Raw genomic sequence first — 22,141 nt, forward strand, 5'->3', positions numbered from 1 at the left:
CCTTCCACTGATCATTTTAATTGTTCCTTTTAAATCCATGTATATCTGTAGCAATTTTTTTACATGGAGATACAATTAGAAAAACTCTGCCTTGTTACCTAATTATGTAAATTATGTGGTCACCTCAACAATTCACCTAAACTGAATCCATACTGCTAAGTACATTAGTCATTATCACAAAAAAATTAAAATAGCTGTTTTCATCTGCTATGATGCTAACCTCCCACCATACTATTTTTAAAAACATTAATGTCGGTGTTTACCACAAAGGTATTCTTATGTTTCTGCTCAACTCAACTGAAAACAGCTACAGTGCATGCACAGTGGTTTGCTATGGTGGAGATGAATACCGTGGTTTGTCTCTATAAAAAGAACATGAAAAATGCAGCTCCATAACATTCAATACTTGGGCTTGCCTCAAATTCTGTGGAAAGTGTGAAGGGACTGACTGGTATGTATTGGGACTACAAATGGCAAATGGCCAACTCTGTGTGCTCAATTAATTACAATTCTATTACTTGGACATTCAGTGCACCTTACTAAAAGTGCCGGACTTTTGTTAAATCTATATGCAGATCTGTTTTTGCAACTCTTCATCTATTGCCCTTTCGCTAAAACTCTACATAATCAATTTTTGATAGACCCCTTTTTACCTCTGCTGCACTTACACAGAAGAAACTAATCCCTTTAAACTGATCTTTAAATGTATAAAGGAAAGGACTTTTAACTCAGGAATGAACTGGCAAAGCACTCTATCTATGGTGTCATGATTGCTGTATTGCTTTTGTAGTATATAGTTGTTGGTGGTATTGTTAATGAAATAACTGGTTTGGTTTTTTTTTAAAGAGTGGTATAAATGTATGCAGCTGCCCATTTTATAATCATGATAGGCTAGTTCATCAGCTGGGACAAAAGCTTGGTAAAGTCAAGGATATTACGACCATGTACCCCAGGAGCTACTGAAGTTCCAGGTTATTGTCACTGCTATTTACAGTTATTCAAGTCATATTTGTTGGAACTTTGTCCAAGTATAGCAGTCTGTTCTCATGCCGATTTGGGGTCAAGACCTAAGCATCTTCCCAATCCTGGTTCTCCATAGAAGGGTTTTGCTTGTTTAAAAACATGTTTTTCATTGCTTGGAGACTTTATAGTGCCTTACTTAACTATGAGTGACTAAAATCATCTTTCCAATTGGAAACTCCAAAACAGGGGGCCGCATGACGACCCCGACTGATTAATGAAGTCCTCATGAAAGCAGTGAGTTGTGCATGGAAGTCCAGGACATAAGTGCATCCAGAACTTTTGATTAAATTTGAGATATAATGTAGCACGTGTGATTATTTTGTTTGCTTCTTTGGGTGTTTACAGAAATATAGAGAACATTGTTCAGAGATGAGTAATTAATTGGATGGCATTCCACTTACTGCACTAGTTTATACGCACATGTAATTTACATTGTGTTCATTTACATGGTAGAACAGTTATTCAATTTAGATCTTTGCTTGGAAAAAGTCTCCAGAATATATTGCCTTTCTTTCACATGATATTTTCTTCAGGTGTGCAAACTTTCCTTCCGAAAATACAAAAAGTAAAAGATGCAGTAGAAACCGCTAGTTTCATCAGGGAATGAGAACCAAAAAAAAGCCAGATCACAGCAAGCCTCACAGCCAAATTCTATCATGGCAGTATCGTACTACTCTATGACCCTGTCTTTATGGGAAGTTTGGGTTTCAAATGATCAGAGACTATGTACATAAGACAGCTTTACTGTCCCCAACAAATTGAAATATGCATGTTTGGAAAGTGTTGTATCTGTTCCAATTAGGAACTACAGAAAGGATATGGAACCATGGCATTGAGGTAAATTAAGGTAAATCTTCATGATACTCTAAAGCGTCTTTCTTTTATTACAGAATCCTTTTACAAAGGTTATCTACAGTGACTAGATTTTCATCTGGAGGATATTTGGGTTTGCAGAGTACATAGCCAAAATTCTTTTTCTACAAATACAAAATAAATTGTTCTAACATTGTCTTGAAATGCCATAGTCTTGAAAACAGAAAAGGAGGTAATCTGAAGCACAGAATGCTATATTGATCTTTTATAGCCGCGTTTGAACCTCTGTTGCTTTTTGCAATTTCAATCTTGACACTTCTTAAAATTGCCCTGAAAAAAATTTAACTTTTAATATTCCAAGAAAAGTTACTAGGTAGAAGAGCCACTTTTTACCGTTTTGCTCTGGGCATAATGCAGAATATAACTAGCTTTTTCTGTTAGGAGAATATATTTTAAACTTAAAAGATTTCTTTCTACATTTTGCATCCATGCTAGGCTGGGTTTTTTTGGGGGGAATGTATAATAGTAGAAAGTTGGGTTAGTTATACTTATTTCTTAGCAGCACTGTCTTTATTGCCATCTGACAACTTGGACGTAAAGCACATCACTATATTTAAAATGCACAACCACTGATGCACATGAGCTAAGGGGTTAATTATAGTGGTACCGGAGCTGAAGACATCGACAAAAACTAAACCCAAAACACAGAAATGACATGCTGTTTCTAACAACTATACCATCTTAAAAAAAGATGTTAGTCCCAAGGACAATGAAGTCATTCTTCTTTTTATAAAAATGTTACTCTTGTGATTAAATTTTCAGCAATGACATTTTAATCAACATACATTTTTTTCTTCCCTAGTTTGAAAGGCTAAATCTTGCACTTCAGAGAACACTTGCAAAACACAGAATAAAAGAAACTAGGTATGTATGTGTAATGGATTTGCAACTAACTTCACAGCAAAAATGTTTTGCAGACAGTTCATAAGGACTGGGGTGGTGACTGGGAATCAGGACTTCTGGAATCTGTTTTCAATTATCGTGTCAAATTGGTGTGTAACATTTCATGTAATGTAAGTTAATAATGATTTATTTTAGATTATTAAATTTAAATTTTAAATTTACTAAAATGGTTTATTTAAAAATATTCACAAATATTTAAATCACTCACAAAGTTGACTTAATGGGCAAATTTAGCCATTTGTGCAGGGAAACAGGCAAGGACTTTGTTTAAAATGAGCAGGTGTTTTGGAGGAACTCAGAGACTACTCAGGCATGGAAAGGTAGATATGGTTGTATATGGATCTAGCCCAGTGTTTCTAAGATCCCAGGAAAAGAATTTTAAATGCAAGTGATTAGTATTATACAAAAAAATTTGGTTTCTGATACACTGAACAATCATACGCTACAGGTACTGACATGCATGTTTTCACTGGGCTCACTTGGCTTCTGGTTTCTGTGTCTGAGGAACTCAGCTTGATTTTCAGCACTCCTTAGTACTAATCCAATATTAATCATCTGAGCCTTGTAGGGAGTGAGAATTTCTTAGCGTCTCATTATACATTGAGGATTCAATTTATTGAATGCATCTGAAAAAATAAGCCCCTCTGTTTAAATCTCCGTTCAAAAGTGGAGAAAAATAATGAAGTTGGAAACTACACTGTTGCTCACCTTGATAAGAATAGATAATTACAATGTATCTTTTAAATGATACTTGATATTTTCAAAGTATTGAAATGGCATGCATTGACTGAACCAAGGAAAGCTGGTCAGATGTGCATTGCAATTGCTGACTGGCTTATTGATATGAATATTTTCCCTGTCTTTAATTATGTGTTGCTTCCTGGAGTATTAGTTTGAAACAAAAAATTATTATGCTATTCTGAATGATGTAATAATGCAAATGTAAATGAGATCTAAACATCTGCATTGCTTTTGCATATAAATATATCTAAGATAATTCAAGTGAAGAAATTCGGAAAGCATGTATCAAAAGCTTATTCCTTATATGGAGGTTAATCTAAGCTACATGTCCTTCTTATCATTTTGGGTCTGACATTCAGATTGATGTTTATTGACCTCAGAGAACACAGAGGTTTTGTGTCACAGAATCTGGATTACTACCAATGAACAAGTAATTTTGAAGTTAATAGTTGTTATTGGTATTTCCTCTCAAAACAGAAATACTTTCTCACCTCTTTTGAATTTAATGCAATGTAATTCCAATAAATGCTTGAATATAAATTCCAATCATATGTTACAATACATTATGAAATATAGTTATGGCTTCAAGCAGAAAACCCGACCCAAACAAAAAACAGGACTGTTGCAACCCAAGAGTTTTTAATCAATGACAGTCTATAGCATTTGGCCTCAATCCGTAATCTGAGCTCAGACCACTAAAACTTTAATTTATCACAAATGCACAGGATAATCTAAGATCCTACCAAGACCCTATTTTGAATTAATGAAAAACTGCCTATTTGATCAGTAAAACTTGGTCTGTACACATTAAAGACAAGGTAGGTAAGTTCTGTTACTTACTATTTTTACCATGTTTATCTTGATTTTTCAGAGGTTTTAATTATATTTTTATGATCTTTACAGAAAAACTGGGGATAGAGAAGATTTTGAAAAAATAATCAGTGATCATGCTAATGCAGCAGGTAATGTAAGCTTGTTTAATAAGAGATAAATATAAAAAATATATAGATTATAAGTTATATATATAAAATAATATATGTATATATAAATTAGTCTTGTTACTAAGAATAATTTTCTCCATGTAAGGGCTGCAGTGATGCTGACAACACAGAGCCTAAACTGCAATCTCTGCAACTAACAGTTCAGAGTGTCAAAATTTGAGATAAAGAGATGAGCTTCTCAAGTCTGAGCTGTCATAGAATCATCCACCCCTAAGATCCAACATCTAGAGCGAGTTGTAACATACATTCAGTAATAAGTTACAGTTTTATACTCATGAAAAACTGTTTGATCCTTTTCATCTTCTGAAGGACTGTAGTCGATGTCAAAGAGAACTGCTGTAATTTGCAATACGGAACCCTCTGGCTACATCTGTAATAGTAAATTAACATTTCCAGGAGCTGAAACATGGTCTTCTGTACACTTAAACTGTTAACCTGGTCCTGGCACACAGTTGGCCTGTGACAGATAACACTTTTCCAAATGATTCCCCGTAACAGTGGGGAGTTGGGACATTCCCAACAGTCAGTCTACATGCAGCTATCCTGTTAAAACAAATTTACTAGCAAAAATGTGAGCTGTTCTGTGCCAATTGGCTTCAGCGCCCTGGAATATTCCTAGGGTCATTTAATTTATTGGATCAGGCATAGTACTTATATCTGCATGTGTGCACAGATCATATTTTATTCTTACTTTTTATTCTTATTTTAAGTTTTTAAATTCTTATTTTATTTCTTTATATCAAGCTAAGAGAATTGAGTTAAATCCTTGCCATTCTGTCTACATCTCTACAAAGAACACTGAGTCTTGGATCTTTCCAAACTACAACTGATTGTCTCCCTGTTTTCCAGGCAACACGAGTATGTCTTTGGTTACAGCAGAACACCTAAATGAGAGGGCCCTCAGGTGTCAGTGCTGGATCAGGGAAGGATATTGCTAATTAGATTTGGTCTAGCATGAAAAAAAGTGGAGGTTAGCCTGAGATTCAGTGTGATGAGTGCAGTTCTGACTAAAATGTGGTTCCACGCAGGTGTTCCTGTGGAGTCCCTACAAGAATCTCTTGGTGAAGAGCTATTCAAAATATGCTATGAAGAGGATGAACACATATTAGGGGTTATTGGAGGAACCCTTAAGGACTTCTTGAACAGTTTCACCACTCTGCTGAAGCAGAGTGGCCACAGCCAAGAAGCAGGAAAAAAGGACAGACTTGAAGACGCCTCCATATTATGCCTGGAGAAAGATCAGGACTTCTTAAATGTGTATTATTTCTTTCCTAAGAAAATCACAAGTCTTATTCTATCTGGTATTATTAAAGCAGCAGCTCATATTTTGTATGAAACTGAGGTGGAAGTGATGCTCATGCCTCCTTGTTTCCATAATGACTGCACTGAGTTTGCTAATCAGCCTTATTTACTGTACTCTATACAAGTCAAAAGTGCAAAACCTTCCTTATCTCCATGTAAACCACAGTCTTCACTTGTGATTCCTGCCTCTGTGTTCTGTAAGACTTTCCCATTTCATTTTATGTTTGACAAGGATATGTCAGTTCTTCAAATTGGAAATGGGATAAGAAGACTTTTGACCAGGAGAGAATTTCAAGCTAAGCCCAATTTTGAAGAGTATTTTGAAATTCTTACCCCCAAAGTAAGCTGCACTTTTAGTGGAATAATGACAATGCTAAATATGCAGTTTACTGTACGAGTCAGAAGATGGGATTATACTGATATGAAATCATCCATGGTAAGAGACTTTTTATAATCATTACTTCTCTAAGGAATTTGTTTTCTTCAAGTAGAGTTAAAATAGCCACAAAACATGGTGCACTTTGCATTGTTTACCTCTCAACATCTAATACAACTGAATAATAATGATTTATTGAGGGCACGCTAATGTAATTCAGATTCCGAAGCCAATATTCAGTCAAAACTCTGCTTTAGTACTTTTACACAAGTAAAATTTGACTGTTAACTTGATTGTATTAAAAAAAATAATTTGAAATATTGAGATAAACTCAGTAAATTGAGATAAAGCCAATGACATGCCATGCTGCTGAGAATAAGGGCATCTCCAACACAAAGACAGGGAAAGCTTTACCAAAGTGCCCCTCAGTCATCTGGAAACAACAGCTCTAGGATTTGGGGAAAGAAATAGACATTTTCTGTGCTCATTCAGCCTTTGGTATCTTTGATATCCTGATGTTTTCATCAGATGCAGTCGCCAAAGGTTCCACTTTGTTTCAGCTGATGGGATTACTTACTATCTTTGCTGAAGCTTGGTCTGTGGCAAATGACCTGAGACAGTAAAAAACATTGAATATTCAATGGCTGCTTTTATTCATCCCTGGCCCCACCTGAATTCCAACTTATGTACACCTGAGGCACTCCAGGATGAATTACCAGTTCAGACTCAACACTCCAAGAACTTAGATGAAGAATGGTATAAAGGTTTCACCCAGTTACTAATGAAGTGGGAAAAAATGTAGCACTGATTAGCTACTTCATCTCAGATCCGTTTCTGCACTAGGCAACAGTTTAATAATTATAAGGGGTAGTAGATTCTGCTTTGCTTTTGCATGTACTTACATATGCAAATGTCTATTAGCAAGTAACAATTTTTCTTCAAAAAATGGTCTTTCAAAGCAGTGTTAAGCAGAGCTCTGCAGCACCTTGCACATTACACAACTGAATACAGAAGGGACATAAAAACTCGTCACACAAAATATTTTGCTTTTTTAGATCATTAAAATGGCATATTTCTGCCATTTATACCTTTAATTTTAAATTGCAGTGAGTACTGAACATCCTATAAAATTGAAGCAGATTTTCTCACTTTATCTTACAAAGAAAGTGGTGCATGAACTAAACACTAGAGTTATTAGCAGAAATTCATAGGCCACTACAGTCAGTAACATTTTATCAATAGATGAAAATGCACAAAATTCTTCTTTTTGTTTTTCTTTTCTTCCTAAGCTAAAACTGATACTGATACTCAAACATAATTGAGTGTTTATCCTTAAGTTGTGGTCTAACTTTTGTACCAGAAGGCTCAAGCAAAATAAACTTATTTGATGGCTCTATGATTTAGCACCCCATGTTTTCTCTTAAGCAACTAAATGAAAAAGTAAGGACTATGGACCAGTCTGATTTTCCTACGTTTCAGCAAAATGTATTTCCTCTAAAACATCTTGCTTCTAAACTATTGCCATGCATGTTTTGCATGAATTCTTGTTTCTTTAACTGTTTCAGGTAATGGATCTTAAAGGCCAAATGATCTATATTTTTGAGTCCAGTGCCATCCTATTCTTGGGATCTCCTTGTGTGGATAGACTGGAAGATTTTACAGGACGTGGATTGTACCTCTCAGATATTCCCATTCACAATGCATTGAGAGATGTTGTTCTGATAGGAGAGCAGGCCAGAGCTCAGGATGGACTGAAGAAGAGGTTAGGAAAGCTAAAAGCAACCCTTGAGCAGGCCCATCAAGCACTTGAAGAAGAAAAGAAGAAGACCGTAGATCTTCTGTTTTCCATTTTTCCTGGAGAGGTTGCTCAGCAGCTGTGGCAGGGACAAGTTGTGCAAGCCAAGAAATTTAATAATGTCACAATGCTTTTCTCTGACATAGTTGGATTCACTGCCATCTGTTCCCAATGCTCACCTATGCAGGTTATCACCATGCTTAATGAGCTTTATACTCGCTTTGATTACCAATGTGGAGAGCTAGATGTCTACAAGGTACACAATTTATTGCATTTCTGTGGGGTTCTGGGGCAGGAAAGGAAATGAAGACTAAATGGGACAGAGGATAATAGAAGTCTAAAAATTATTTTGCCCTAAACCTTCATTATAAGAAAGACATATTAAAATAAATCACAAAACAAAACAAAAAAACAACAACAAAATGAGCTGTTCGTGCAGCCAAGAGAGAAACCCATCAAAACTTAAGAGTTAATTTTAAAAATTAATTTCAATGACAGTGCTGTGAATCTGGAGTAAATAGGTGTTTAATGTAGCTATGGGTGCCTGACAGCAGGTGAGCAAGGAAAAGTATTTTAGCATCATGCCCAGCAATAAATACAAGTTGTGCAATTTTTCCTTTTGAATGATACTGCAGGATTTGCCCCGTACTTAAATAACCTAGCAGGAGAAATAAGACTCAGTCAATATGTAGGTACAATTCTTACTGAAGCCACAGACTATTCTTTTATATGTCAAGCAGTCTAACAGTAAGGAACAAATATGCCTGTTTTAGGTTGAGACTATTGGAGATGCCTACTGCGTCGCTGGAGGTTTACACAAAGAAAGTGAAACTCATGCCGTTCAAATAGCGTTGATGGCCCTGAAGATGATGGAGCTGTCAGATGAGGTGGTGTCTCCCCATGGAGAGCCTATCAAGGTCATATATTTTATTGTATTTTATATGGTTAAAGTGGGCATTTTTGCTTGTTTAGTTGCTTTTGGTGTTTTTGTCTCAAGGAAATTTCACATCGTTGCATTAACTCAGACAAGGTGGGAAATCGAGTGCGTACAGCTGGAGAAGCTGACCTTTTTAGTTCTATGAATGAGAGTTTTGTGGAGAGGTAAAGATGAAACAGAGATCTGAAAATCAACCTAAAAGACTTAAATGCAGTGGAATCAATAGGTGCACACTGACATGCTGCAGTTTTTGTCTCAGTAGCAATAAATTTGTCGGTGGCATGGAATATTCTGTTACTGTTTTCTAATGAGGAGACTAATCCCCTCTCAAAACTAGACCGAATGAGAACATCTAAGTCTTTTGAGGTAACAGGTATAAATATGAATCATCAAAGACATGTTCGGATTGCAGTAGTCTACACATCTTTAAAGGATTCTGTTGCTGTTCTTGTTTTACAGTCAGATACTGAACCACTACCGTAAGATAGTGGTGTTAATGCTGTCAAAGCGACTGTTAGATTCAGTGGTAGTTATATTTACGGCTTCCTTTCAATGAGGACTCACACATGTACTGAACTTTTCATGTAGGTTTACCTCTCACTGAGAAAAAAAGAGGAAGGCCTGTGTGCATGACAAGTGATATGGGCCTTCTACTAAATTCAAATGTCCTGGAATGAGGTCTTATTATTTTTAATACAGGTGTCTCAGTTCATTATGCCTTTCATTTGCTCATTTTTAACATTTATCTGTTCATTTGTTCCTTTAGAAAACTTCAGGCTTCTTTAATTTTAGATTAAGGAATATCTGTATTCCAAGACAAAGAAAATGGTTATTAAGAGAATTACATACTCCACATTTATAACAGAGAACAGCAGTATTACATTATAAATAAATGTCGTTCTTTCTCTATTTCACAATATCAAATTAAATTACACTTAAAAAATCTGGAAACATCTTGACAATATTATAACATGTTTACAATTTCCACACAAATCATACCTTTATAATTTTGAATGAGGAATGCTACTACATTTTAAAAAGTAATTTTAGAATAGGGAGAAAAAAATTGTGTAAGTACCTGCTAGAAGCTTCTTAGAAGAAAACTGAATCTTTCTATTTTTAATGAAAGCATGCATCTATTTTAATGAAATGCTTCATGAAAGCATTGGCTGTATTGCAGAGCAACAAATATGTCACACAGTCTACTGCCATTTTATATATCAATTGTCAAAGAAAAAAGCGTGACTGCAAACCGCTTACTTTAAATCAGACTTGTATATAGCTGTACATATTTCAGCCATCTTTGCTGTGTGGGTGGATTTTGCTTTTTTTGCAGGCTTTTCTGCTTTTCCGCTCGAAATTAGAAATTGTGACTTCTTCATAATGATGTGATATTCTCTTGATATGTAAAGAGTAGCATACATAGTAGATATGCAAGCTTCCCGACATCATGCCATTATTGTGTCAGAGTGCTATTCTGAAGAAAACATGTCTACATATGTATAATACACATAAGAAAAAGAACACATCTCCAAAAAAAAAAAAAAAGGAACGTAGAAAGCAGCACCAGCTAAGCAAAACTCACAAATCTGAGTACAAGTTACAAAGAAGAGGTATCAAAATGTTTCAACTGCTGTATAATTTGATTAATTACTAAAATTCTGTACTCTGGGATTGGGATTTACTCTATGTGTGGCCTTGTCAATAGAGTTCAGTTGGAACTACAGCATATACATACTGTCTTTGCTATTCCCTAAGACTTGTCTTCTGACCTTAACAGCAAAGCAAGTACTATTCATTAACTGTGACCAGTCTAACAACATTGTGTCATGTAATTCCTCCCAGGAAAGCATCCAACTGTCATAGTAACTCCTGCTGATATTTCTAGATCAATTTACTGCCACAGAGACCAGCATTATCACAGTCATATCAGATGAAGGATTAGATACTATAAATGCAAAGCAAGGTAAACTTCAGCTAGTTTCCTCTCCACAAGCAGTGATGACCAGAATACAGACATTTTAAGGAGACTGTGCTAACTCAATTTATATTAGTAGCTCATTATTTCTTTTTTTTTTTTTAATAGAGGAAGAATTTATCAAACTGACTTTAACTGTTTTATTTTACTTAATAATGCTGTTTTCTGTCTTTTATTTAAAGATGCGTATTGGCCTTCATTCTGGATCTGTCTTTGCTGGAGTTGTTGGGGTTAAAATGCCTCGTTATTGCCTTTTTGGAAATAATGTAACCCTTGCCAATAAGTTTGAATCTTGCAGTATACCTAGAAAAATAAATGTCAGCCCAACAACTTACAGGTACAGTGCTTCATATCTGTAAAATGTCCACCTGAAGTAGTTATTGTAATAGTTTGTTATCTTCCTGTTCTTTTTTTTTTTCCCCTCTGAAGTACTGCTGTTTATTTTCCTTTTTCTCTTTTTATCTGACTGCTCATGAATGCACCATGGTTATTTTTAGTCAGAATACAACTACCAGCAGCAAGAAAACGGGTGAAAAAGAACAGCTGATATTTATTTTTCAGATGTTACATTCAAAATAAATGGACTGCCTGGGCCAATTTTGCTTCTTACCCTGCAGCTGTATACCTCTTGCTTTTTTTTTTTTTTCTTCTTTCATATAGTTGGCTCCTCTTTGAGCTCTATGGCTTTCAGTGTGAACTGGATGCCAAAGTGGCTGCAAGTGCCCTTGAAAATAACAACGTAACTGAAGAATTGTTAAACATCACCCTACACATCTTCATTCTCTTTTGGTTAGGGAAGATGAATAAATAGGTTGCAATGAATCAACCATGCCAGTGTTTAGTTTATACAGGTCTTGATCCCAACTCAGTTTAAACCTTTTAGTATGGAACTTAGGCTGTACTGTTTATCCACTCAGATCAGACATTTTTAGCAATGTGTACTATGTGATTATGCAGACAGCTAGCAGGCTCTCCCATGGGAAATACATCTTTCCTTTGTCCTCTGAACCTAATACTCTCTTTGTATTATCTGTTTAATTGTACTTAAAAATCACCTTGCAACATGTTCATGGCCAAGTAATAGTGTCTTATAGGTGCCAGGCAAAATAATAGGAAACTGTTTTGAATTTGATGGTAACAACAGTCTACATCTGAATTCCAGGTCCAGGTCTGAATTTTATGCCACTGAGCTGATAGAGACTGTTGTTTCTTCCAGAGTGGCCAAAAGTTTTGTAAGAATGAACTGTAAAGAGTGAATATACTAGTAGAAAGTGATATGTCTGGCTGGGTAAAATAACCAGAAATATGGATATAAATTATTTTTTCCTTTTAAGGAAGCTCTGGTACCCTCACTGCAGCCTGGACCATCAGTTGTTCCGATAATTAATGTACCCACTGCCATGTAGCTGATAATGCCTTGTTGCAAGATTATGTGTCCAATGTCACGCAGAGAATTTGGCACAGGATCCCGACATCCCCTGCAGCATGTGCTATGTGACTTACAGGGTGCCAAGCTTTAGATTATCTCGTATAGGTGATTTAGATAAAAATAGCACAGGTATTAGGGCACACAGTAAGTAACCTTTTCAATCATGCACTCTAAACAAATATAGAGATAGCATTAGCATCGCCAGTGCTTATGTATGTCAGAAGAACAGTGCTGGCCAACAATGATTTTTTTTCCATATCCATATGGAAAATCATTTTGAATGATACCGACTACAGTCTCATCTTAAAACCGTTAGACACTTCGTCCACACAAGACTTGCCTGTAACTTGTGGCATAAGTAGGTTTCTGTATAGCTGTGTATTCATCTCAAGAGAATATTTGAAATGAGTATACTGTTGAAAAAAAAAAAGATAATTAATTCTCTGAGTGGCTAGAAAATAGGCAATTTGGTTAAAGAGTAAACTGTTGTTATTTTTGCTGTGGTACGTTTGTTTTTTTCCCTGAGTGAATGATGTGTTAACCTCCTTTTTGTTTAGTGTTTTTTTCTTTTTGATTCGTACACAAATTCTAAACACATATTGATAACATTATGGCACCTTGCACAACCCCTGTATGTTGCAATAATTGTTTGGAAGCTTAGATACCAGTCATCAGTATTTATCCCTACAGATTAGCAATCTGTGTTTCAGACATAGAAGACCACTGGGTTTAGTGGACGCATGTGTGAAAAAGCAAAATTATTAGAATTGGTAAGAGGATCTCAGTAGTTTAGTTAATAAGCTTTTCAGCATTTCATTTACTGAAACATTAATTATGGTGTCAGTTTCATGTGCAAATCTGAGCTAGCTTTCAGTACTAAATCATTTTTGAAAATATTTACAACAAACATAGCACCTACAAAACATTGACAATAGAAAAAAAGAGAGGCAATACTTCTGTTTGTGCTGGTGCACAAGTTAATAGGTTATCACGGTTACCAAATAAACAGTATTTTTTTAATATTTTCAGTAAATAACATATAAATATTAAATTAGATTCTGCCTTGCTGCATTCTGCCCTGCTGTACATGAAGAATTATTGAATGTCTGCACTTGTAGTAACAATTAGCGACCGATTCATTTTTAATCAAGATGATTCATTTTTGTTCTAGGTTGTTAAAGGAATATCCAGGTTTTGTGTTCACACCTCGCTCGAGAGAAGAGCTTCCACCAAATTTTCCCAGTGATATCCCTGGAATTTGCTATTTTCTGGATGCTTATATTCAAGGAACAAACTCACAGACTTGGTTTCAAAAGAGAGATTTGGGAGATGGCAATGCCAATTTTTTGGGTGAGGAAACAGGAATAGACTAAATTGTACATTCACAAGTGTGTAGAATAAATTTATAAATATTTCAGTTTTTTTTAATAAATTGAAAATTTTTAAAAATGTATGAAACATGAAAGCACTTTAGATTGTTAACACCTGAAAGCCAGTATTAAAATTTCAGGAAGTATGTCACTGACTACTTTTTATTTTTCCTTTGCATAAGGAACATAGTCACTAAAATAATGTTGCAACTTCACTGTTGAAAATGCTACTAAAACCTACATTTTCCCTGTAGTAATTTGTAAGTGCTACGTAACAACTTTCTCAGTTCTCTCTGTGCTGAGAATTCTAGATGTATTGTACATGCAGTGTGTCAGGAAATGTAATGTGCAAGTGATGCAGCCACATGCAGTGTTGTGAGCTGGTGCTTATCAATGACCATTAAAATATATTTTCTTAGTGATTCCATAAGAAGATATCCATTAAAATATTGTCATTGCTATCACATACTCCTTCCAGTGCATCATTTGGGCCCCATCCTAGAAGCTGCTGACCATCTTCTAACACTGACTGGAGTCAACGTGTTGAGGGTGCTCAGCATCTTCTGAATCAGGCTGCTAATTGTAGCTAATACACATATACATAGCAGAGTTTGCTGCTTACTGTTTCATTAACTTTATTTTGTGTATAAAATGAATATAGATTAAAACACTGTATAATCACATACTAAAGTCTCTGTAATCATCAAACAATATTTTAGTTCTTGGGGTTTTTAAAATACTTTACAAAAAATAATAATATCCACTTGCTATTATGTATTAGAGCAATAAATGTTTTCTTTTTGTTGTCATTTAAAATTGAAATGTTTTAAAAGAAGTGTAATAAAACATGCTTGGAGTGTTTGCTTAGAAAGGAAATTCCATTCAGACTGTATAAAATGGAACAGAAGCACACCAGTTTAAAGCTATGATCCTTATTCAAGGACAGCAATGTGGATATGACATGTTATTGAAATGCCTATGGTATACTCACTTTAAAGTTGCCAGAGGAATCTACAGGTGAACAGAAATGCTTTAACACATACGAAGTATTAATATTACTACAGTACAAGCTTTTCTATTGTGGATGGCGGAACATGAGTGGAGAACTCTCAAGGGTCTGCCTCTAGAACTGGCAGAATAGAGTTAGTTATGAGTCCTGAGTTTAGGATTCTGCCTCTCTAACTAGCAGAACCATCTGCACCAAAATTTCTCTGTGCTGCACGGTTTAATCCCAACCTGCAGGCTGGAGAACTGCACTACTTACTCACGTACAAATATTTCCAGTAGTATCAAATATTATTAGTTACTATTCTAACCTCTTAAACTCTTGGGTTTTGGCATATCAAGCCATAAAAGTCTTTCTTCAAGCTGTTTGCCACTGAATCAGATTTTGCTCTCTGAATATTTACCAGGAGCAATTACATTAGACTACGTTGCCATTCTGTTCATTTTCTGAACTTGACTGGTTCACTCTGAAGCTCGATATAATGTTTTATCCTACTGTTTTGCAGTAGAAACTCATACAGAACATGTACCATCAGAGCCTTGAGAAAAATCCTTATAAGGGACTAGCACGAAGAACATTTCAAAACCGTATTTTAATTCAGATTTCCTGTAAGCAGCATTTGAACAAAACTTGAAACATTGAATCCTGCTGTTGCTTGAGGTCTCCTGTGTCCATCCAAGATGCTTAGAAATAATTCTGTGACACAAAAATGGTACCTGAAAGTCTCTCCCTATATTATATATATATATACACATCTCTCTCTTGCATGTGCCATATATATACACACACATATACAAGCATACGTATTTGTAACATTTCTAACTAACAGCAGTGTTTCAAGGAAACAAGAACTATGCAAATCTTGGCAACTGATCTTTGCAATATTATTTTGGTGAGAAAATTCTGTTCTATTGGCATAAATACCCAGAGGCTAGTAGCAGTCCCATGTGGGTGCTCCTGGATTTAAAAATGTGGGAGTATTTGACTACTGACTCTTTGGTAGGCTTGTGATATTAAGTCAGTAATGACTGAAGTCAGTAGGAATCTATCCATCCCTGTCATCTGTTGAATGTTAAAAACCAAATAGGCTTTTAAATAAAAAGGATTTCTTTCTCCATATCTACCGAATGGGAGGGACTCTTAGGAGCGAATTTCCTTTTGTCCCTAGGAAAGAACTATTGCTGGACTGGATGATGGCCATTCTCAAAGCCAGATTTGATATAAATCTGTCATTCAGTAGGATGTTCATCATGGCAGTTCCTGACACCTTCCTAAGTGTATCTCTGTAAAATAAAATGTGCCCTAGGCCAAAGTTCTGTATCTTCCAACATTACTTTTTATAAGTCCCTATTTTTTAATACACCCTAGGCTACATTACCAGCTAGGATAGAATTGCTGTAGAATTCCTTTCTATTTCACTAACTTTTTTTCAGAAAAGTTCAAAACATTCCCATGTCTACTTTAGCCTTAGTTCAGAGAAGAATCCTGATAAGGTGCTTAAGTGTACACATAAAGCAATATGCTTGAATCTCGGTGAATTAAATAGGATTTAGGCATGTGTTTAAGACAATGATTCAAGAAAGTTCTTTAAAATGTACTTGTGTTCAGACCTGTTCTGCAAAAAAACCCACAAGTCTATGTTTAGCTTTAAGCATAACTTAAGAATTTAGGTCTCACTGAAGCTGTTCCTCTGTTTAAGTTTTTTGCTGAATGAATATGTATTTAATAAGGGATAATTATTTTTAACTAATCTTTTCACTTAAATTAAAGCCAATGGAAAAAAAGGAATCAGAAAGCCAATAAGCAAATTGTTGAGATAAACAAAAGGAAGGCAATTTAACTGATATAATACCGGGAGATTTTGCAAGGAAATAAAACAGTTGGTTTTAAGCTGATGTCTTGTATAGTATTATGTTGTATGATATTGTGAAAGTCTTCAGAGACTATGTAATGCTATTTATATAAATATACAGATACCTTAGTATTAAGTCCAGAAACAGTTTTGTTATTATGTGAATTTTTATTTTATTAGTTCTTGAAGATCCTATGGGGCTGATTCTTGTTCACATTTACACTATGTGATGGAAGATACATTTCTATCACACTGCAATTTCTTTGCCAAAGAGGTGTAAATGGCCCTTGAAATAAATAAAAAGTGGGTCCTTTGAATCTTAACAGTGACATAGCAAAGAATTCAACTAATTTTATTTCATTCAGGCAAGACCTGATAAGATTTCAGGGAGATGTTGGAAAAAAATTCTCATTGCTGGTGTCAGAGGAAGTGCAATTAGCGTGAAGCTGATGTTTTCTTTCTGAACTACTGTGCAAAAACAAAGCAAATGAACTCACAGAAACTGAAAAAACAGTGAAATGCACAGATAATTGAGCCCCAAGACAGATCTACTTTTTCCTGTGAAATCTTACAACGGAAGAATTCACACCTCCCCCAAACGCAGTTTATTTCTCCCATCATTTTCTTTTGCATTCTCTGCAGAAACAGCTGCAACAGATAGTACAGGAGGCAAAGTCAGTATTCGCAGCTGAAAGCCATCAGAATTAAGGGGAATTTCTCTTGAATCTTGGCAAGGGGATCCTTTTTCAGACCCCACCCATCCTATAACCTAGCAGGCCACTCTAGCTGCTACCATTCTTTATGCCTGCTCATTGTTCTGCAAAAGCAGTGGAAGGGGAGTTTTGTTTCCTGCAACAGCAATAATTTTTGTGGTTATTTGCCATACAGCATACAAGGGACTGTGTTGCTTTCAAAGCCCTGCTCCAGTTTATCAGAAGTCAGCTTGGCATGAACCAAATTTAACTTTGAGGCTGTTTCTGAAATGAAAGCTAGGACTTTCTTTTCTACCTCTAAAGCCTGCAAGATGTGTGCCACAACAGTCTTTAGAGACCTCTAAAACCATGTCTGATGGTATGGCTGCTCACAACTGCATAGGAAGGAAATAATCAGATATAAGCTGCCTTTTTTTTTTTAATTTCCCAATCCCATTTGCATGAGTTCACTGGCAGTCCTTTCCTGCAGAGCAAAGGGAGAGAGTAAAACTCACTGTCTTATGTTACTCAGCATTGCTCTGATACTGAAGCACAAATAAAAGATGGAAGATAATCAATGGTTCTGGAATCTCTGCTACATCCAGATGTAACAGTTTAAAGATATGTACTCCCCTGAGCACAAACAGTAGGATCTGCATGTTAAAAATGCAGTTAGGCTGGAACATGAAGCTGGAGAGCAAGTCAAAGAAATAATAAACTGTGAAATAATCTAAAACAAAGTAAACAACCTTATAAAGTTGTGTGTCTCATCTGCTTCAGCAGATTTTTGATGCTGACAGTGAAGTCAAGTTGAGCCAGTGGTTTCCTAATATAAATGGAAATGAGCACATTGCTTTGCAGCCCCATTAGAAGGCCTCCTTTGAAGATCTGTGCTGAAATTGTTTTGCTCATCTTCTGAGCATGTAATGGGAAATAACCTAGAGGAATACATGCAGTAACATCCAAAGGATGTGAAAAGGGGCAGATTAAGTCATAGATACACTTCCACTCTTCTGATTTTTTCAGCCCAAACAAAACCTGCCAAAGAAATATCGAGGACAATAGTGTTCCAGGAGCTTTGGACTACAAGCCTATAAAAATCAACAGGAGTCTTTCCACTGATTGCGGAAGGTGTTAGGGAAGATTTGGACATATGATTAGTTTGCTCTGCATTGCTAAGATTACATTCCTCTTACAGGAGGGTGCCACAGAGCCCACAGAGTTTCTCAAATCTACACGGGTTATTGCATTACAAAACAGGATTGACATATTGAGGGCTGTTTCAGTCATAGCTTGTCAATACCAGTATTGGAAAATGGATGCAATGGTATAGTGAAATAGTGTATAGTGGTACAGTGGAAATAATGAATCTTCCTGAAGTGATCTTAAAAAAAGGGTGTATTTCTGCACCTGAGAAGTATTATTATGACAATCCCAAATGTCAAGTCTCAGACCATTGTGATTTGAAACAGATAAGTAGAAAATACCCATAATTCAGTTTGACGTCAGTAAAGTAACTCCATCTTCAGTAAGTGAAATCCAGCAATACAATATGAGGCAGTATTTTTATTCAGGATTACAGTAGCAATATAAACTGTAAGAGCAAAGTCCAAAGTAAAACATGCAACTTATTAAAATACTTTGTTTTATAGTGCTTGTGTATTAACACATACCATATTGAACTGAATGTAGATGTTCTTTGCCAGCTAGTGGTTTTCCCAAAGTTACTGTCTCAGCAACAGCCCTTTCATACAGCATAAAAGGGTCCTATGCTCCTTTTTGCTTTCATGGATCTCACCAAGAATTTCCAGATGAAGTTAGCATCTCAAATCAGGAAAAAACATGTATACCACCACTTAAAACGTACAGCAGTTGTTTTTCTCTTGTAATCACTGACTGTAACTCTTTTGGCTTTCTAATGGCCAGCGCAGGAAACTCGTCCTGAGAAACATATTCAGGGGGACACAAAGTGGAAAAGCTGCCTTGTAGGATTTCAGTTACAGAAAACACTTTCTAAAAGGCTCCTTTCATGCCAGCATTCCATCCCATGCATGTCCCAGCTGTGGCTAGCGCCACAGCTACCCTCCCACTCCTGAATACCAAAAAGCAGCTGGGCAGCAGGTCATGAGCTGTACCTAGTCCATGAGGGTCCCCAAATGGGAATAAGATTGCGTGCTACTGTGAATAAGCTGCAGGCTTTATGTAAGTGCATCAGATACAGTCCAAATGGTTGCATGATGTGCATAATGCATGTGACCTAACAGTCCTGATACTGACAGGCTTGGGCCTTGAAAACACAGCCCAGTATTAACAGCTTAGTCTGACATGTACTTTGTCTTGTTGACTTGGAGCCTTTCCTTCAGCTGAAACCAAATCTTGCCTAAGACCTACCAGATAGTCTTGATTCAGCAGGCATCTGGAATGGAGGCTGGTCTCTCTCAGCGAATCACTTGGTTGAATTCTTTAATTCAGCAGCTTCCAAACTTTTAAAAGGGGATCCCTGTTTTAGAAAATTAAATTGATCATTGTCTGCTTTAACTCTGCCTGTGCTGTTTTCAGTTCACATTTTACAAATCTCACTTCGGATGCTAGAACTTCCACTTGTATTACAATAGCTTAATCGCAACAACAGTCTGCAAATGCAACCTACCAAGCCTGAACAAAATCAGAAGAAGAAAGGCAATTTCACAATTGTCTAAATCAATTTTGACGTTTGCAGATACCAGCAAAGGTCAAATACCACTTTTGAAAAAGTGTCACTCAGGAACACAAAATTGCCAGGATAATCTACTTTCCGAAAACCATATCCAAAAAGAATTTTATGTAATCTCTCTAGTATCATTTTATGAGCATGAGGGTTTACCCCATATACAGACTGAGCAAGTGGATTCCCTTGAAACTTATGAACAATGGGGATGTTGTTAACAGTGTTTAACAACACTTGTTTCCTGCCTGGGATGTGCTGTCAGGACTTCTATGACATTTTGTATCCTCAAAACTATTTTATGGGTGTGTGTAAGAGGAAGACTACACAACATCAGAGGGCAAAACTCCCAGGTGTTGTCTTAGATCTTCCAGTAGTGTAGATCTACTACCACCAGTAGGTACACAAAGATTACAAAGTGCATGTAACTACAGCATTTGTATTGTAGGGTATGTTTTCCCATTTTCCCAAAACTTCCTTCCTACCAAATAGGAAAAGTAGATGGTGACCTGATGTACTCAAATCCTAGTTAATTGGTGACAAGCTGACCGTCCTCAGCTATAGGGAAACATAGCCTTTTGTCTGGTTACAACAGCATGATTTATTACATCATCTCTGTTGCCAATTTCCTGGAGACTGAAGAGATTTTTAGAGAATTGCATCTCTTCAGTTTTTGTTTGGTTTTCCACACAGATATCTTCAATCAGTAGTTTGGTTATTTTTTCTAAAAATTATTATATATAACTGGTTATATTGAAACTTTTGTTCTTGGTCATCCTTTAAAAAATCTAGAATTGGATTTCCCAGTAGATTTGGAATGTGTTAAACGAAGTAGAATGGACTATTATGCCTACGTGACCTAAAAGCAGGGTTTCCCTCTACTGTTCTTGGAATGCCTACTGAGATGATGTTTGCCGAATTTCTAATGGCAAACCCGTAATTTGCCTCCTCACTTACTAGCAATTTTAACAGGTCTTAACACAGATTCAAAAGTTCACCAAGCAATAGATGAGATTTCAAAAGATTTTAAATGCTGTCATTTGTTAACTTACTTATATGGAAGTTCCAACACACATAGTCCATCTTTTTTTTTTTAATATTTTTCATGAAGTATGTGAACAGTTCAAATTTTAAACTTATTTTGCACTATCTTACTAAGGACTGAACTTTTGCAATTTTACTTACATCTAGAATCCATCTGGATCGATTAGCATCTATGGCTCTACTGACTTCATGTAGCAAGATTTCTGCCCAAGAGCTACTACAGTAGTAGCCCATCAAGTATTCATACTATAATCCTCATAGATAATCTTATTCTCTCTTGAATATATTTCAATTCTTTTTAAGCAAGCAAAAAAAATCAGTAGCCTCCTTAGGATTTTTATTTCGTACACTGACGCCAGGTCTTTAGATGGTACAAAGGGCTCTAAACTAAATGGGTTTTTCAAGTGCTGCACGATCTTTTTAGTTCCATATATATGGTAACATATGATGACAGTGTGTTATTCTGAACTGCCCTTGGCATGTTGTCAGCAATCTTCTGCTCAAAAGCTCCTGTTGTAAGGGTCATACCTTACTTGGAGAACCCTTTGAGAATCCATATGCAGCAGGTTACTGATACAATGCAGTGTTTATTCACATTGGCTACTGGCAAGGACTCAACAACACAAAAAAACCATTCCTGAAAGCACTCATTACTACACTTTTAACTTCACTAGTCTCTGAAAAATGAATGCACAGAAACAAAAATGTCTGCGATCATTTTGCCCCTCAGATTCTTCACTTTTCAGGGCGCATTTATCTTCCTAAAAGCTAAGTGGTTGCATTGGGATATGAAACAACCGAGGAAGCATTTCTGTTCCTGCAAAGGCAGCCACCGCAAAGGGCACCGACACCAGAGCACACGTTGCCCTACACGTACCTACCTAACCACTATGGCCCTGCCAGGCACTTTGACTGGTCTTCTGACTCGGTGTCAGGCGAGTCCAAACAACTCCAGCTGGAGAAAAGCATTTGGAAAATCCTTTTTGATGCGTGGGAAACTGTAAGACAGGGGTTCGAAGGGTTCCCCGCTGAGGCGAACATCGGGGAAAATAAAACCGAGAGGGATGTACGTTATTTCCCAGGCCTCTCCCACACACACCAGGCTGGGGCGACGG

General features: G+C 36.3%; 1 protein-coding gene across 1 annotated transcript in view; it reads left to right on the plus strand.

Moving 5' to 3' along the window:
• GUCY1A3 (guanylate cyclase 1, soluble, alpha 3) overlaps positions 1 to 14,599 on the plus strand; it is a 15,300-nt gene extending 701 nt beyond the window's left edge. The window contains exons 2-8 of the mRNA XM_009329802.1: positions 2,699 to 2,760; positions 4,444 to 4,502; positions 5,570 to 6,279; positions 7,785 to 8,270; positions 8,788 to 8,931; positions 11,112 to 11,266; positions 13,530 to 14,599. Of these exons, the coding sequence (XP_009328077.1) occupies positions 2,699 to 2,760; positions 4,444 to 4,502; positions 5,570 to 6,279; positions 7,785 to 8,270; positions 8,788 to 8,931; positions 11,112 to 11,266; positions 13,530 to 13,731 (1,818 nt within the window). The 3' untranslated portion in view covers positions 13,732 to 14,599. The remainder of the gene's footprint in view (positions 1 to 2,698; positions 2,761 to 4,443; positions 4,503 to 5,569; positions 6,280 to 7,784; positions 8,271 to 8,787; positions 8,932 to 11,111; positions 11,267 to 13,529) is intronic.
• The last annotated feature ends 7,542 nt before the right edge of the window (positions 14,600 to 22,141 follow it).

Source organism: Pygoscelis adeliae, unplaced genomic scaffold (assembly GCF_000699105.1).
Source record: "Pygoscelis adeliae isolate BGI_AS28 unplaced genomic scaffold, ASM69910v1 Scaffold67, whole genome shotgun sequence".
In the NCBI taxonomy this organism is placed as follows: Eukaryota; Metazoa; Chordata; class Aves; order Sphenisciformes; family Spheniscidae; genus Pygoscelis; species Pygoscelis adeliae.